The sequence below is a fragment of the Eubalaena glacialis genome, chromosome 15, assembly GCF_028564815.1.
Source record: "Eubalaena glacialis isolate mEubGla1 chromosome 15, mEubGla1.1.hap2.+ XY, whole genome shotgun sequence".
Lineage (NCBI taxonomy): Eukaryota > Metazoa > Chordata > Mammalia > Artiodactyla > Balaenidae > Eubalaena > Eubalaena glacialis.
Genome location: NC_083730.1, coordinates 9,018,832 through 9,037,655, shown reverse-complemented (window position 1 = coordinate 9,037,655; position 18,824 = coordinate 9,018,832). Strand labels below are relative to the sequence as shown.

Genomic DNA, 18,824 nt, shown 5'->3' with positions numbered 1-18,824 from the left:
TGCCCAGCTTTGGAAAGTGGTAGGATCTTTGACATGACAAGGTTTTTGCTGTTCTTTCTAATAAAATGTGCACCCTGACTGTTAGCCACCTGGAAATTGTAGCAAGATTATTCTTACATGAAAATAAGATTCGACTGGGCTTTATAGTTCTACCACAGCTAATACTAATTTCAACTTTTGGCTTAAGGTCTCAATGGATATTTTGGCTTATTTATTTGGCACGATTAAGTTGGATTAGATTGCATGAGAAAATTGGGATAGTTTGTGGTTTTCTTCACTGAAACCTTGAAATTAACATAAATATTAAAAAAATGCTAAGGAATTCAACAAATATCAGGCTCCCATACAAATAGGTAGTAAGTAGCACAGATTTTATATGTACTGTTAGAAGAAATAGACTTAAGCTGTAAACGCAAATCTTAGATGAAATATCTTTCTGTCTTAAGATTTGTTCACTGGTGAGACATTTCAGGAATATTTTAAAACAGAACTTTCTTGAACCTGATTGACACCCCAAGTACCACACAAGAATAGTTAAATTATGTTATATCCTCCAAGAAATTCTAAATTATCTGAGCCTAAGTTTGTGCTTGGCAGGCAGAGCACTATAAAAGCTTCAAGGTGATCAGCCTGCCAAAAAACAGAAATTTTATTTTTCCAAGACTCATTACAAATGATACATTGGTACTTTATAAAATGGATTGTGGATTTTGGATCTTTCTTTATTCCTTCATTCATATTCTTGAAGAAGTAAGACTGATCACTTTTACCTATGACCTAAAAATGTAGCAATTCGTTTCTTAGCCTCTAAAAGCATAGAAAACATTGCTATTGTCTGGAAATGTAGCGATAACATCAAGATGCTATGTGGAGAGATTATTCTGAAATAGTTTATTTTATAAGAAATGAGGTTAATTTTTTATTATTGAGCATTATCTAAGGAACGTTATTTTTCTCAAATAATTTTTCCTGGAAACCTAGACTAAAGAAAAGACATCACATTAATTTAAAACAGTGATACATGGCTTCAATAATTCTAGGTAATAGTAAGAAGTTAAAAAGATAGGAAGCAATGAAGAGTCAGCTAAAAAAAGGCAGGGCTTATCACATGAATTCCAGTACTTTAAAATAAAGATAATTTCTATCTGATCAGATAATGCAATTTAAATACAATAATGACTCTTGGAAAACATAAATATACATGTTTTATTGACAAAACGTTTGCATTTGTGCTTATTTTATACTATACTACTTTTAGAAAATAAAGTATCTAAGCTTTAAATAAATGGCAACTTGCACAAATTTTATATTATTTAGTTGCCTTTTTTGTGCAAGTATTTCCTGCCTCTACATGATTCCAGAATCTCACATTCACATCAGCAAATGTAGACTATAACTGTCTGTATAATTTGCCACCATGTATGGATTTTTAAAATATAATATTTTTAAAATACTGTGGGCAAAACTTGACCTATATCAATGTGATGTCATATGGCCATTCATTGTAATTATTTCACTTACCTCACTATCACAGCTGCAGTCTTCACGTTTAATATTTAGTGTTCTCTTGCAAAACATTCCTAAAATATATTGTATTTTTCCGCATTGACCCATACAAAATGCATACATTTTTATACTAATCACTTGTGCATGTTTGACAGGCCACATTTTAAAATACAATATGATGTTTTACTTTCCTGAATATTAAAAACTGATCCTTCTTTTTCTCTTTCTATCACAGTGTGTGGTGTCATATCTATTGTAACTATTCCTTAGCATTATGTTTTATATCTGTATTAATCTATTTTCTCCTTGCTATGGCTTTTATTAACATTATTGCATATGCATTAGAGGTCCTGTGTGTCTTAGAAAAAAAATCTAAGAAGGGTTTCATATAAAATTCATTTCCTATAGGTTAATGGAAAGCAATACATATAAACAATAAAACAAAAATCCCTTCGGGCCCTATTTTGTTCTGCCCTGATATTGTAACTTACGCCAAAAATGCTTTTATTTCTGGTCCACCTCATTCTTCTGATAACACTTAAGACATCACTTCAGAGAGACTTCTCTCAGTATGTAGGTATGTGTTAAATCACAGCACACTGCTTATTTCTTTCAAAGACGGTGAAAATATGTGTTAGCTTGATTTATTGCTATTGGTAGTTAGCAAGGTCCCAGGATGGCAGAAGCCATGTCTATTTTGTTCACTATCACAGAGGAGGCCAGAGGGAGGGCCTCAGATGTAGGGCCTCCAGGGAATGGAGGAGAGTCAAGCATAGGTCCCAGGAGCTGCTACCTGAAGGATGGGAAGCCAGGAGGAACTGGGTGTGTGGAGAGAGGGGAGAGTGCACCTGCATAGCAATCAGATTGCACAAAGGAGATCACTGAGGTGAGGTTTGTACACGGTACAGACACACCAGGGTGGCGGAAGCATGGAGGAATGGACAAGCCTAGACCTTGCAGGTCCTTTAAGCAATGAGGAGGAGATTGAATTGACTCAAAACGCAATGTCAGGATCAGTTGACTACTTGTAGTTTGATTTAATGGGAGATATCTGAACGTCAAAGTATCCAGAATGAGACTCTGTCAAATGTATTTATGAAATAATCTAAAAGGTGATCTCACTATACTGGAAATAGATATTTTGAAGCTGGAGATTTTTGATATGGAGGAGCATTGGCCCTGGGTTCAAATTTCCTCAATGCCCAAACTGGATTGACCCCTTCTTTTTTCTTTATCCTTTCCTTTATTTTTTAAATTTTTTTCTTAATAAAGTATAGTTGATTTACAATATTGAGTTAGTTTCAGGTATACAGAAAAGTATTCAGTTATATATATATATATTTTTCAGATTATTTTCCATTGTAAGTTATCATAAGATATTTTATACAGTAAATCTTTGTTGTTTATCTCTTTTATGCATAGTAGTGTATACCTGTTAATCCCATGCTCCTAATTTATCCCTCCTCCACCTCCCTTTCCCCTTTGGTAACCATAAATTTGTTTTCTGTGGGTTGACTCCTTCTTAGTGTCTGACTTGGGCTGGCTACATTAGAACCCTAAGCCCTAGTTTCTTCATATCTGGGACAGAGATAATAATAGTACTGAATAATATTAATATGATATAAAAATTGAGATTGTACCCTTATTACATGAAATTCAGAGCTTTCTTTTTATAAATCACATTTATCTGTTGCTATCCCTATTTTTTAAGCACAGCATTTCTCTTTCAAAAGAGAGGAAAGAAACTGAAAAAAATTAAATAGTACAATAGTCCAAGGTGACATACTAGTGACTTGTATAGCACTGAGAAAAATTGTCACCTTGCCTAAGAGACAGTCTGGGCTAGCCAATCTGTAGGCATTTTCCCACTTAATGGTCACAAGAACTCAGTGAGGTACATGATGATTCTGTTTTCCTTTACAAATAAGGATATGAGTCAAAGGCAATTTATGTGGTTTGTCTACTTTCAACTACCTAGAAAGTGGCAGAGTCAGAACTTGGACCAATAGACTCTGGAGCCCAATGTCTCACACATTAAGCTCCTCTTTGGCAAGAAATAATCCATTTAGTAATATAGCCTATACATTGTAGACCCATCAAATTTTATTAATATGGCTATATACTACATTCAAAAATACTTGCAGTAATCGTGGTAGCCTGGTTGTATGAACTTTTTAAAAACAGCTTTATTGAGGTGTAATTGGTTTAAAATGCTGCATGTATTTAATATATACAATTTGATGAGCTTGGACATATGTGTGCACCCATGAAACCATCACCATGCTCAAGATAATAAACATGTCCATCACCTCCAAGAGTTTCCTTGTGCTCCCCACTCCCTTTTTTTTGTGGTAAAAACAATCCAAAAATTAATATAAGAAACCAGAGTCAATAGCATTAAAATATTTTCCCATATATCAAAGGCTTTGTGCTACCACCACTGAAAAATACTTTCATCATCATCTGAAACAAAACGTGAAGTTTAGGTACGTATGTATAGAGAAAATTAATGCTTTAATAAATACACATGAGGATTAAATATCCCCATTTACACTTGCTTGAGAAACACTTTAGGACAGGAAATACTATTGAAATTCAAGGACTAAATAATTAAACCCAACTCAATTTTGTTTAGTCAGATGTGAAAAAATACATAGTTAATTGGTAGGCAAGATCTCAATGTACCAGAGTCTAATTATAGAGTCTTCAAAACACTAGTGCAGTAAAAGTTAGACATTTTAAAAGACATTACAATTTTAGGATACTGATTTATTTTGAAAAATGGCAAGGTTAAATTTAAGTTTAATATGCTGAAATAAATATTCTGTCTTCATTTTGGAATTTCTACCAAAAGAAATATATCATTAAATAGTGAAATATATATATATATATATATATATATATATAAATATAAAAATATATACATATAATACTTGGTATGCTTCTAATTAAGAGTTCCTCTTGTTCTTTTTTTTTTAATATTGGTCTTGGTTTACTAATGGTGCAAGAAATTTGGTCAGTTATATTATCATTGCCCTCTGAGTTACAGTAAATGAAAGGAACAGTTGCTCCAAGTCAGCACTAATCCAAATATGATTGGACATATACTAATGCTAACAAAAATAATTACAACCACAAATCTATATTATTATAATAAGTATTATAATAAGGAGTGAATTGGTTTGACATCTCTACAGAACACTTATTAAAATGTGTTTTTTTCTACAACTGCAAGTGATATGCATTTAATATTACATACTCTTGTTTTCAGTGAATAGAAGTGTATTTTGTAACTTAATTGGTATAATGAAACCCCTTCAGTTAATTAAACAGATGGTTTATAAAAAGACAGTTTATGATCTGTAACTATATAAGAGGAAATGAAAAAAAGGGAGTAGTTCATGTCATGAATACAAAATGTTATCTAAGCTTATTTACAGCAGAAAACCTTCTTTGATAATAAAAATGGGTAATCTTATACAACAATAGAACTTTATTAATTTTAGATTAACCTGCATGATTTGAGCATTTATTTTAAAGAAAATGTTCCACTTGCTAAATCCTCAACATGGTTATGTTGTTATATTGAATAAAGTAATGGGTGTACATACTGATAAGAAAGGTTTGCATTTACCAATTAATTTGTCTTTGCTATTTATATGGAAAGCTGTTTTTAATTCCTTTTTAAAGCTTTGAAATTACTGAGACTGTGCTCAGTGTTGTCTGTGAAGCCTCTTAATTTCTAGGAAACAGCTCACTACTTCTTTGGCAGTTCTCCCTAGAGTACCTTGTACATACCCTAGGAAGCTAACATTGATTTGACACATAATACAACGCTAAAAAAATTTGATTAAATAAATGTATTTTTATAGGCATATTATGTATTTTAAATTTTATGTGCTTGTCTCATCTACTGGACTATAAAATCTTTAAGGACAAAGACCATGTCTTATTCATATTGTATTTTTTGAACTTATCATAATATTAACCATAGTAGGAAATTAATTCATGTATCAGTTAGATGTCATTTTGACTCCAAGTAACAGAAAACTCAACAATCATAGCTTAAATAAATATAGCTAATCATTCTCACATAGCAAGGAAACCAGAGGTGTGGATTCTTTGTTTCATGCTGCAACTCCATTGTTACATCAAGCTCTTTTCATCCATCTGTTCCACCATTTTTAACATTACAGGGTGGCTGTTACACTTACCTTCTTCCAGAATCATGTTTTTGTTCAAGCAGGAAGAAAGCAGAGGAAAAAGGGTTTCTCATTTTGACGTTTTCACATTTTTCTAGATGGGAAACTTTTCTAGCAGACTTCCCCTCACATCTTATCAGCCAGAACCAGGTCATATGCTGCTTTAAGACCAGTGAATGGTAAATTAAATGGGGGTTGTCATGGAAGATTTAGACCACTCAAGATTCAGCCCCTGGGATTGGAATAGGGGCTTATCCTTCCAGAGATCAACAGCTTCTGCCTTCCACCTGAACAAATTGTGCTTTAGTTAGCAGGGGAAAAGGGGACCATTGAGCAGTTAATGGACAATGTGTGTTACAATAAATATTACGTGAAAAGAATTGGATTTGTTAAGATCACGTCCTGTGCTATCCCCAGTTGCATCTTTATATATTTATTTGTATTCGTTTGGCAAAATTAAATGTGAGCGATTTCTGTTTCTTTGAGGATAATTACAAATGCATAAATTCCTCTCTATTTTTACACTGGGAAGAAAAATATGCAATGTTGAGAAGATGCATTGTTTTTATCACTTTCTGTTTTAAATGTCGGTCTTGCTCTTATAATTGCAGAGGAAATTCAAATGCAATTATGTTCTCTGTCTTTTCTTAGGCCTGAAAAGATAAATATGAATTTAGATTCCATTCATCGGTTAATTGAAGAAACACAAATCTTCCAGATGCAGCAGTCATCAGTTAAACCACCGTGTGACCTGGGGGCACCTGCCTCATCCCCCAGGGACACCTGTAGCTCCTGTTTGCCCCTTCATGCGCTGCAATCTCATGCCGCTCACAACTCCCATGCTCATTCCTGCAACATCAACGACTGGGGCATTTGTGAAGAACTTCGCCTGCGGGAACTGGAGGAGGTCAAGGCCAGAGCCGCTCAGATGGAGAAGACCATGCGATGGTGGTCAGACTGCACGGCCAACTGGAGAGAAAAGTGGAGTAAAGTTCGAGCTGAAAGGAACAGCGCTAGGGAGGAAGGAAGACAGCTCAGAATAAAATTAGAGGTGACCATGAAGGAATTGAGTGCCTTGAAAAAGAAGCAAAGTTTGTCACATCAAAAAGAGGCCTTGGAAGCTAGAGTCACCCAGGACTGGAAGCTTCCTAGTTTCAAAGAAGTGTCCTATGCACAGAGAGACCCCTTTCAAATTGGTTCCAAAACGTGTGAGTCCATCAGAGAGTGCTTGGGAAAGAGAGAATATCCTACCAAGGAGAACATAAATAGAAAGGTCAGAAAAAAATCCAGAGGAATCTAGAGGTTATGTGCATATTTGAATGCTGTATATAGTAATGGGGAGGGAAGAGAAAATAGCAAAACCAGTGGTGACTGTATTTGTTTGTTTAGGCTGCCAGAACTAAGTACCTCAGACTGAGTGGCTTTAGTGACAGAAATTTATTTTCTCACCGTTCTAGAGGCTAGAAGTCTGAGATCCAGGTGTCAGCAGGGCTGGTTTCTGCTGAGGCCTTCCTCCTTGGCTTATAGATGGCGGTCTTCTCCCTGTGTCTTCACATCACCTTTTCTCTGTGTGTGTCTGTGTCCAAATTTCCTCTTCTTCTTTTTTTTTTTTTAATTTATTTTATTGAGGTATAGTTGATTTACAATGTTGTGTTAATTTCTACTGTACAGCAAAATGATTCAGTTATATATATAAATATATTGTTTTTCATATTATTTTCTATTACAGGATATTGAATATAGTTCCCTGTGCTGTACAGTAGGACTTTGTTGTTTATCCATCCTATATATATGAGTTTGCATCTCCTCTTCTTATAAGGATACCATCACTAGGCCCACCCTGATGACCCTCATTTTAACTTAATTACCTTTTAAAGACCCTGTCTCCAAATACAGTCACATTCTGAGGTACTGGGGGTTGGGGGGGTGCAGACTTCAACATATGGGTTTTAGGGGAGACACGATTCAGTCCATATTACTGATATTACTAGTATTTTTAGCCAAAGAAGAACCCCAGCATTTTTTATGTTAAAAGAAGATATTTAGAGAGATTTCTCTCCATTTACCCTAATAAGCCACTATTAATAAATTATCCATATAGTAGTTTAAAACATTTCCCAAGGTTTGGGACTCTGGCCTCACAATTAATTCCTGTAAAATGGGTACCATAGGGAAATACCTTTAGGGAATACTTCACACTACCCACTTCTGGAATTTCTTGGTATATTTGGAATCTTGAAATTTCTGAGAATTCTGCACATAACAGAAATTTGTAAACTTTAATCTAGCAGTTCATACACTTATCTATTGATGAACCACCCCCCATATTTTTTTTTAATCTGGTAAATATTATTAACAACTCATGGAACATACTTTGGGAAACTTTAGGAATTCATGTTATCTCTTTAAATAGTTTGTATTATTTACCCTTTATATTATTACCTCTTTCTATTTAATTCCATCTCTAAAAACAAAAAATCAATTAATATCTTGTTTTTCTATAATTCCATCTAAAATGTTAAGCTTTTCATGATGTATGGAGTTTATGTTAGATATAACGTATTCCACTGTAAATGGAAAATTTTAAAAGACTGCAGGGAAACTTATTTTATTAGAATATGGTAGAACATTGAAAGGAAAAAAAAGCCTAAAAATATATAAGTTAAAGTTTGTCCATATAACACTATTAGAGAATGATAAATAAATGAAAATATGAATTTGATGCTGAATCATAACATTTTATTTCCTTTCAAAAATGTTTTCTTCATGATTTTTCTACATTGGACTTTAAAATTCAACAATAATAATTGTTTTGTATTTTTTTTCTTTCAGGAAGAAGGTTTGATTATTGACCCATTAAAATTAAATGAAGAGGTGAAACTCAATCTAGATTGTCCTGATTTATTCAAGAATGGTGGTTCTGAAAACTGTACAGTGAGACCTGGATTAAGACTGCAGGCAATAAATCTGCCTCTGGAGAATGGAGTTCCTGAAATTTCAGCTTTGCAGGTGCATTTGGATGAGTTCCAAAAAATCTTATGGAAAGAAAGAGAGTAAGTACTAATCATTGTCTTCCTTAACCAAGTCTGTTTTTCAAACTTCTTAAAATTGTTAAGTCTCTTAAACTAGCCATCTGCTAATATATTTTACCTATGATTAGTCATTAAGTACTAATATTTTAAAAATGAGTTTGAATTTTATATTCATTTTTTGAATTTTGAAAAGTAAATTATAACAGGTTCGTTTTTATCATTTTTTTATCATAACCTTGTTCTCATCTTCTCTGGTAGATTCACCTTTATTATATTTGAATTATTAATGTTTATGATTAAAATAACCTGTGTATTATCTAACTTTTACAGCATTCATAGATTTCAGTGAGTCAATAAAAATGAATAGATATGTTAATATTCATAAGGGAAAACTCACAATTTGGTGAGGTACTGATTGCAGAAAAAGATGCTTTATTCATTGACCATTTATAGTATAGAGGAAGGAGCACTGGACTTGATTAAATCACCTGGACACGCATCTTGGTTCTGACATACTCTAGCTGTATGATATTGGGTTAGTCAAGGGTGTGCTATTGTCAACTTTGTAAAAATATGGATAGTGGGCTTCCCTGGTGGTGCAGTGGTTGAGAATCTGCCTGCCAGTGCAGGGGACAGGGGTTCGGGCCCTGGTCTGGGAGGATCCCACATGCCGCGGAGCGTCTGGGCCCGTGAGCCACAACTGCTGAGCCTGTGCGTCTGGAGCCTGTGCTCTGCAACAGGAGAGGCCGCTATAGTGAGAGGCCCGCGCACCGCGATGAAGAGTGGCCCCACTTGCCGCAGCTGGAGAGGGCCCTCGCACAGAGACGAGGACCCAACACAGCCATAAATAAATAAATAAAATTAAAAAAAAAATATGGATAGTGATACCTGTGTTCCAATGATCTATTGTTTTATAACAACTTCGCAAATGATGATTATTATGGAGACAACAATCACCATGTATTCTGTTCATGAATCTTGAGCATGGATTTATATGGACAGCTCACCTCTTGCTACATGTGACCTCAGCTGGGATGGCTCAAAGGCCGAGGGTGACTTTAGGTGCGGGGGGCGGTGTAGAATTATCTGAAGTCTCACTTACTCCCATATCTGGCAGCTGACCTTTTTTCTCATCTGGGATCTCAGTTGGAACATCTGTATATAGCCTATCTGTGTGGCCACTTGGCTAACTCACGGCATAATGGCTTGGTTGAAAGTGAACATCTGACAAGCACAGAGAGAAATGAATGGTATTTTAATGACCTGGCTTTAAAAGTCACATAGCATCACTTCTGCCCTCTTCACTGGATTCTTATGAGGATCAAACACAATGTCTGGGAAAGTGGCCACTAACATGAATTACTCAATATGGGTTTTTTTGTTGTTGTTCCCTCATGATTACCCTAGAAACTAATAAGTGGAATATTTGATGTACTTTAAAATGTGTTCCCCAAATCTGAAAATAATTATTTTTCCATCTCTTTAGTTATAAGACTCTTAATGGGCAGAATGAAAAAAAAACTGGGAGTGATGTATATTATCACTAAGTGTGAATATAATTATACATTATATAATGGTTTTAATTTCCCTGGTTTACGTGGATTGAAACAGTGATAAGTATGCACACAAACCTTTCACCAGTTCTATAAGCTCTTTATCTGCCAATCCTTTTCTGTCAGCCACAAGTCCCTCTGAAATTTATTCCTACCACTAATTCCCTTTTTCAGATTCTTTGCCTATACCTCACCACATGCACAGATTGTGATAATACAAGTATCTGTGTAGAGAATAAATATTTATTATTCTACCATCAAGTGTAAATTCCTAATAGAGGCAATCAACATTAGTAGAAAAGAGAATAAAATGGAATGCCTGCACCCATATTAACAATTAATTTACTCTGGAACTACAGGTCTCAGTCAAGTTCTAACCTCTGGGCTTCATTTCTTGAAGGATTTAACTTTTTAGTGGTTATAGACTTCTCTCCAACCCACTCACAATGCTACTTCACCTACATAACATAATAGGAGCAATGTGAGAATGCTGTTTCCTGCATGTAAACTCCCAAATGTACCAGTTTTAATGATACACATGTGTGTCTTTACACTCTCACTTGTACACATGTATATGTACATATATATCTGACTTCCTTGGAATAAATGAACAATCCCCATAGTAATAAGTAAATCCCCCAGTTCTCAGCAAATTCAGCATATAAACAAAAGACAGGCTGAAGAATAAGGGGGAAATGGGGCCTTTGATTCCATTTTGCTTTCTCACTCTCCTCTTTAAGAAGCAGTCCCATGGGTATGATATGTCCATGAACTAACACTAGCCTGCAATCTACGTGAGGCCATGGCAAAGCCTTTTTTTCTATCACAAGAGAATGTTTCCCAAGGATACAGTATATACTTTTACTATAAATCTGTCTAATCTTTTAAATTCTTCCTCCTGGAATCTCAGTGAGTGGGTGGCTGGAGTTGAGAAGATGTGAATGTAATTTTTTCTATGTTCCCAGCTAGTGGGAAACTTCTCTTGACTAGAGCACAGGAATCAACCTAGAGAACTCAGGGAATCATTTCCACCATTGACTGACTAGAACCCCCTCATCTAAAACACTAAAGTTTATCTATTATTTGTATTATTCGTACTGTTCAGTTTGATTAATAATTACCCAGTATCTGCAAACTGCTCATATACTGAGAATTTGTATATTTCTGATCTCTTAAAAAAAACGACTTCTCAGGTAGAAAATTTGAGATGAGGGCGGGAAAACTGATCCTCGTACAGAGCTAGGTGTACCTAAACATTTAGGAAGAGGAACTTTGGCAATATTACATCTTAAGTAAGAGAGATGATGAGGTAAAATATGTTGATGTGCTGTTTTAGCCTTTAGAATTAGTTCTAAAGTTAAACTGCAGATGGCACCTGCATCCCTTACAAAATGTTAGCTTTCTGTCAATTAATCTGAGCTTTAATCTCCCTTTCCATTTTATTTTCTTAATTTGTTTTCTATGTAAGAAGAGCAGTATGCTTCAATTATTTTTCTTTGCTTCATTAAATGTTACGTTTTTTTCTCAATAAAATGAGATTTTAAATTTTGGTGAGATAGTACAGCAAACTGAAAATGCTCCAATGATTAGCATGAGAAAGAAATCTATATATATGGTTGTGAATATTCCTCAATTAAGACAATGAAAAAATTGCATGCAAGTCTGGTTAATATTATTTAATGTAATATTGTTAAAGAATAGAAAGTCAGATCTACTTTACTTGTTTATTCACTGTTACTAATGGGATATACAGTAAGCTTATAACTGACAAATAAAATTTGTATATATTTAAGGTATACAACATGATGTTTTGATGCATATACATACTTGGAAATGATTACCATAATCAAGCTAATTAATACACCCATCACTTCACATAGTTATTATTTTTGTGTGTGGTAAGAACACTTATGATCTACTCTCTTAGCAAATTTCAAGTATACAGTACCATGTTGTTCACTATAGTCACGACGCTGTACATTCATCTTTTTTTTTTTTTTTTTTTGCTATTGAGTTGTATGAGTTCCTTTTATATATTTTGGATATTAACCCCAGTGTGGTGTGCAAATAATTCCTCCATTCCATAGGTTACCTTTTCATTTTGTTAATTGTTTCTTTTGCTGTGCAGAAGCTTTTTAGTTTGGTATAGTCCCACTTATTTATTTTTGCTTTTTTGGTACCTGTGCTTTTGATGTAGAATCAAAATAATCTTTGCCAATACTAATATTCAGGAGCTTTCCCCTTATGTTTTCTTCCAGGTGTTTTACATTTCAGATCTTAAATTAAGGTCTTGAATCCATTTCAAGTTAATTTTTGTGTATTTTTGCAATTTCTTTTTTACTCTAAAGTATGTTTGTGTTTGGGCAGTCCTGTACCTAATGAGAGAGTCTATCTCTCTGTGTAGACTATAAAAGCACTAGTAATTCTCTACCTCAGTCTCCTTTGCAATTAGGGTGCAGACGGTTGACATAGGAACAGCTATTCAAATGTAGCCACCTAGTTGTTTTAGCATAAATTAATCCTCCAAGAAGATGAGAGCACCAGCATCCATCCTGGTGAGGGGAGAAGGCAGTGGCAGTAGCTACATCTTGTTTTCGGAGGCAGCAGCAGCCTCAAGTCTCTGGTGACGTCATCCCATGGCTCGAGTTGAGGGGATGTTGAGGTCATGCTGTGATGTCTGTACCTAAATGGTGGCCCCAAGAAAGTGCTGATGGGAAGATTTCTATGGCTTTATCTTTGGTATTTCTGACTGCAGGTTCCCAATTTGCTTCACTGGCTCTCCAAGAGATTCTTTGTGCTATTAATGTCTCTTTCTATTTAAATTAGCTATTTTGAGTATATTTGTTTGTTGGACACATAATTGATATCAGGAGAGTGTACAGGCAACAGGCAGTGGGGTCTTCATTGGGCCGGTTCTGTGACATGAGATGGGTCTTGTTCCTGGCTGCATAGCCTTGTCCAAGCCTTGGTCTCTGGTCTTCCTGGGTGTCTCTGAGCTTAACAGTATTCTTTAAAGTCATCTCTTTTCTAATTAAATTAACTATATATGGCTTTGGCTATTTGCTGAAAATGCTGAAAGGTGATGAAAATGAAAGATATTGAAAGATGTTACTGCTGAAATATGTAGTTATAAATAGTGAAATCATGAAATGATAAATAGGTTGCTTATTAAAAGTATACTTGTAAAAAATTTTATTATTCATCATTTAATACTAACTCTAAATTTTAGACTAATGAAAAAATGGATATCTAGATGTTATTACAAATTAATTATTTTTGTCTGGCAAAAAAATTTGACACTAATAGACCTCTAAGAAAATACTGACTAGATATTTTACAGTGAAATTTCACACAGTTCAAAAATGATTAATATTTATTACCAGATAGTAATGTTTAGGAATTTTTATCTCTGAAAAAATTTTGATTAATCTTCCTGTCTAGATGTTTAAAATTTATGCCCATTTATTATGGGATCATTATGGGATGATTAACAAAGTATCAAAAGATTGCATAGAAATATAATCATATCTTTTTATAAAAATCAGTTTGGTTCATATACTACTTTTTAGATCCTGCAAATATTATACATTTTAACAATCTGATTTTTAAAAGTTTATATCATCATATTAAAATACTATATTTTTTCTGAGCTTTGTCTTAGTAATTTTTTTTAAAGAATCGGTGCATAAAATATGCAATATCCTTTAGAGTAAATTAGGTTTTTTTTTTTGCCTTCTTGTAGTTCAAACAATATGATGATAGTTTAAATTTCAATTATAAATGTAAGTATAATTAATCAATTTTGAAAATCTCTCTAAACTGTAGAATAAATTGATTAGGCCAGGAAATTAAGGATTTAAAGAGTGCCCTCTGCTGCATAAATTTAAGTGTGCACAGTCCTTATGTCCTAATGCTTGAAACAAATAGTCACAATTTTTTTTTATAAAGCTATGCTGAAATACACCCAAGCATCACATTGCTATTAAATAAATTTTTATGAATTGCCTGTTCTTTCACTTCTCTAAATTGTACCATTTTACAGAATGAAATACATAATTTTCTTTCACTAAACTAATAAATATCAGTTATTTTATTTAAGATGCATACTTAAAGAGAGAAATAATGCTATATTTTAAATGTGACTAATCTGCCTTAAATAAAGAATACAAATGGTTAACTATTCATTTTAATAAGCTTTTCAAAATTATTTTCATTTCATGAACTGGCCTTGAATACTTAGTCTAGATGTAATCTACATATAATTATATCTTTAGACTATATCTATACTTATATGTAACTAAAAGTTTCATATAATTTGCAATGTTCTTCTTGAACTTCTTATAAAACCCCTGAGGGCATAGTTGCCACAGTAATTCTGATGACAGTTTCGAGGATCAACATTTATTCTACAGTAATTATAAATCATTTTTATGTTAATATGAGCTTTTTTGCTAACATTATCATTTGATTTATTAGAGTGTAATGTTAAAAGCTGACACTGATTTCTCAACATGTATAATTTTGAATTTGTAAATTTAAAAATGTAGACTTTTCTCAAATTTTCAAGTATAATTTTTATATTAATCTATTTATAAATAATTCTCAAAATTAATTTTGTGAAAATTTTCTCAATGTATGCTTCATTACACAAATGTATTTGATCAATATCCTTTAATAAAATTATTTTATTAATTTTAGATATTCCTTGCACTGATGAAAACATTGTCATGGTCTACTCATGTAATTCTAATAAATTAAAATTATAAATATGGTGATTTTTAAGTATTTCAATGAAGTCACAAACAATACAATTTTATTATATTTTTCAACTTAAATTTACAGGTTAAAGTCAATACTCAATTTCTTTTTTTTTTTTTTTTTTTTTCAATTTCTTTTAAATATTCAAAAATACCTTATCATCCAAAACTTTAAAACCTGAATGCCAAATACATAACATATTTTAATATACAATGGCTTTTATGTATTTTTTCTATATTTAACACAAAATGTTACTATTTGGTAATTTGTTCCCAATTGCTATATTTAATCCTATTCTTAAAATCTCAAACACAGTCACTAAGAGCAAAAATCGTATCATGGTAAGCAACTGGGGTGTCATCAGCTGGCTAAATTTACTTATCTATCAGATTTTTTGGCTGCAGTTGTTAATCTGGACCTGTGGACATCCGTAGGAGTGTTCTGAAGAACCTATTGAGTCTTTTTCTTTGTTCATTGTAATATATGTACTGTGTTAATAAGGGATTCCAAATTATAGTCCTACAAATAGTGCTGGTGTCTTGTGCAACTTAAGTCTTTTGAGGTGAAGTTAAGCTGTAACAAATTCTTTTATTATCCTCTTTCAATTTTATGGCTTGATTCATGCAAATATTATTATGTAACTCTTTAATGGGCTGCTTATCCATTGATTGGATTAAACTAATATATTTATGACCTAATTCTATTTTGAATTATTTTCATACTATTGCTACCTAGAAGATTCATATTTCTTATAAATATGGAAATGGCATTCAATTTTGATTCTGGATGCATCTTCTAGCTCTGTGAATATGTCCTAAGATGTTTCTAGCAGCATTATCACTGAAATAGATCCGTGTGTGTATTAGCTAATTATAAATACAGTAAGACTGTAACTAATAACTACAGAATCTTAGAGGCATGTAACAATCAGAATTTATTTGGTTGGAGTCTGTGAGCCACTGGAGGCTGGTTAATCTGGACAGGGCTCTGCAGGGAAAACTCAGTTGTGATTCATGGCTCTTATCTTCCCCTGGGAGCAGTGGGCCTGCACACGTATGTATTTCTCATAGTAATGGCCAAAATATAAGTGAGTAAGCCCAGTTACACAAACACTTTTTAAGTCTTTGGCCACATCGTGCCCAATAGCATCCCATTGGTAATGTCAGGCACATTTTCTATTTCCAAGGCACAGCAAGTGACAATTTCATCTTGTGTTTCAGCACTAAATAACATGTATCACTATTTTTCTAGCTTCTTATGTTTTCTTTCCAGCCCCTGTCCACCATCTGACCCCGAAATTAGGTCTACATATTTTTCATTTTTGTTGTTGCAGTATTCCCTTTTAAGTATCATTTCCTGTATCAGCTATCTTTTGCTGCATAAAATAATAATAATAATTCAGTAACTTAAGACAACAAAGTATTTTGCCTGGGTGGATGCAAGGTCAGCTGACCTCCACTGGACCAGCCGGGCTTGGCTCCTTGGTAAGGTTGAGCTCAGATCTGCTTCATATGTTTATTTGGGGACAGCAGTTCCCGGGGGAAACTCTTTTCACAGTGATGGCTGAGGGATAAAAGAAGCCTAACCACACAAATTCTTTTCAAATTTCTGTGATCTGTCACATCGGATAATATCCCCTTGTCAAAGCCTAGAATCCAGGGATGGGGAAAGCAACTCTGTCCATGGAAGGAGAGGAAAGAGAATGAGTATTTTTAACAATAATCTACCACACAGATGAGGACTGACCATTTGCAAAGGTCGATATATGCTAATTACCACCAGAAATAAACAATTATTTTCAGTGACTCACTCTAATAGATGTGTGGGCATGGGAAAAAAATCAATGATGAGATATTAAAGGATTAAATATTTTCATCCAAGTTCTGTCACTTATTCTACAAAAAGAGAAATTAATTTCAATTATTTTAAATAATTTAAATAAAGATCCCAGTGAAACTGCTTTATTAAAACAGAATTGCAGATATTTAAAAAGTATTTTTATATCTCCAATAAATGACTGATTTCTTAAATGGTTATGTGGGTTCCCTGGTATTCTCTGTCGTATCAAAGAATTCTTCATTCATATACAGTCACGATATGAAGTTGGATAAAAACCATGTTAAAATTAGAAACATATATATATATCCTCCCATGTAAGGAAACAATATGAATAAGAAGCATTGAAAGAAATGAATGAATAATGCAGGAGACAGCAGGCAGAAAGTCAATTATTTTAATACTGGCAAAGCCGAATTAAATGTGTTTAAACTACTGTAAACCAACTTTTATTCAATATTTTTAATTTTTAATAAGCTGAAAAAAGTTTTCTGTCATTACAATGATCATATACAAATATAAAAAATTAGGAAAATAGAAAATCTAAAATTGAATGCATTCCTAAAATTATTTTAAAATTGTAAGTCTATTTTGCTTTTAATTCTCTATTTAGAATGCGCTTATCTTTGGAAAAAGAAATAGAACGGCTGGAGTCAGCTTTGTCTGTGTGGAAATGGAAGTATGAAGAACTGAAAGAATCAAAGACAAAAAGTCTGAAAGAGGTAGGGAGACGTATGATGGAAAGGAAGCAACTGACTGTTTTCTCTGTTCCAATGTGTAACCTGGTGGGCAGAAACTGAGTAGACAAGAGGAAAGGAGGTTAAAAGATTGAATTCCCTCTATAAAAGGAATATTTGAACTCACATATTAATAGTGGACTCAGTCAAACTCAAGCCATAAGAAATCTTGTTCTAAATAACACATATTTTTAATGATCAACCACATGACACAATTAACTATCCATTCCAGGCACATGTGAGGGGACGGACAGCCTAAGATGTCATCATATCATAACATCTATAATAAACAACTTTATCTTACTCTTTTATAAAGCATTCTGAAAATATTAATTTATTTTAAGTATATTTAAGTTCTTTTCACATTGGCATTATAGTTACTCAGAATCAGACATTAGCCTTTATACATTTCCTTTGCATTTTCATCAATAAAATGCTGTCATGAACACTTTCCATGATTTATTAATATTCATTATTTAAATAATATTAATTGTGTGTATTTTGTGTACTAAAGCACTATGCTAGGTAAGTATGTGGGATAGAATAATGAGCAAAGCAAATTAAAGAAAAATACTGAGCAAAAATAATGACAAGCTAAATGCTCTCCAATGAGTTAGCATTTAGTTCATCTGTGTGCTATATACATACATATATATATACACACATACAAACTGTACATGTGTTGACAGCTGTCGAAAGAAGCTGCATATCGAAATCAGTTATGTAATCATGCCTTAATCTAAAGCACTCCTCCATCAGTTGTTTAAAAAGTGGGAAGCAGTATTCCTCTTTATTTATGAAATTCCATACGAATGTTGTTTCAGCTTTGTTTCCAGCAAGTGATAAAGTGTAGCGTCATTGACTCAAGTTTGCTGAAATCCCATGAGGGAATATTCAAGAACCTTAGTTGCCAGCACTTGCCTTATTTACGGGTCACATGCAGGCATCCTGATGTCCATAGAGCATAGCAATCATCATGCAGAGGTTCAGAACTAGTCGACTATGTCAACCCTGTGGACCACTGAGATTTGAAAAGAGGGAGGGACTTCCCTGGCAGTCCAGTGGTTAAGACTCTATGCTTCCATTGCAGGAGACACGGGTTGGATCCCTGGTTGAAGAACTAAGATTCTGCATGCCGCGTGGCACAGCCAAAAAAATAAATAAATAAAATAAAAATAAAAGACTATTTTCCAAAAAACG

At 33.6% G+C, this 18,824-nt stretch overlaps 1 protein-coding gene across 1 annotated transcript in view; it reads left to right on the top strand.

The window, feature by feature from the left end:
• Nucleotides 1-6,375: 6,375 nt before the first annotated feature.
• CCDC102B (coiled-coil domain containing 102B) overlaps nt 6,376-18,824 on the top strand; it is a 176,730-nt gene continuing 164,281 nt past the window's right edge. Inside the window, exons 1-3 of the mRNA XM_061169220.1 lie at nt 6,376-6,981; nt 8,541-8,761; nt 17,501-17,609. Of these exons, the coding sequence (XP_061025203.1) occupies nt 6,376-6,981; nt 8,541-8,761; nt 17,501-17,609 (936 nt within the window). The remainder of the gene's footprint in view (nt 6,982-8,540; nt 8,762-17,500; nt 17,610-18,824) is intronic.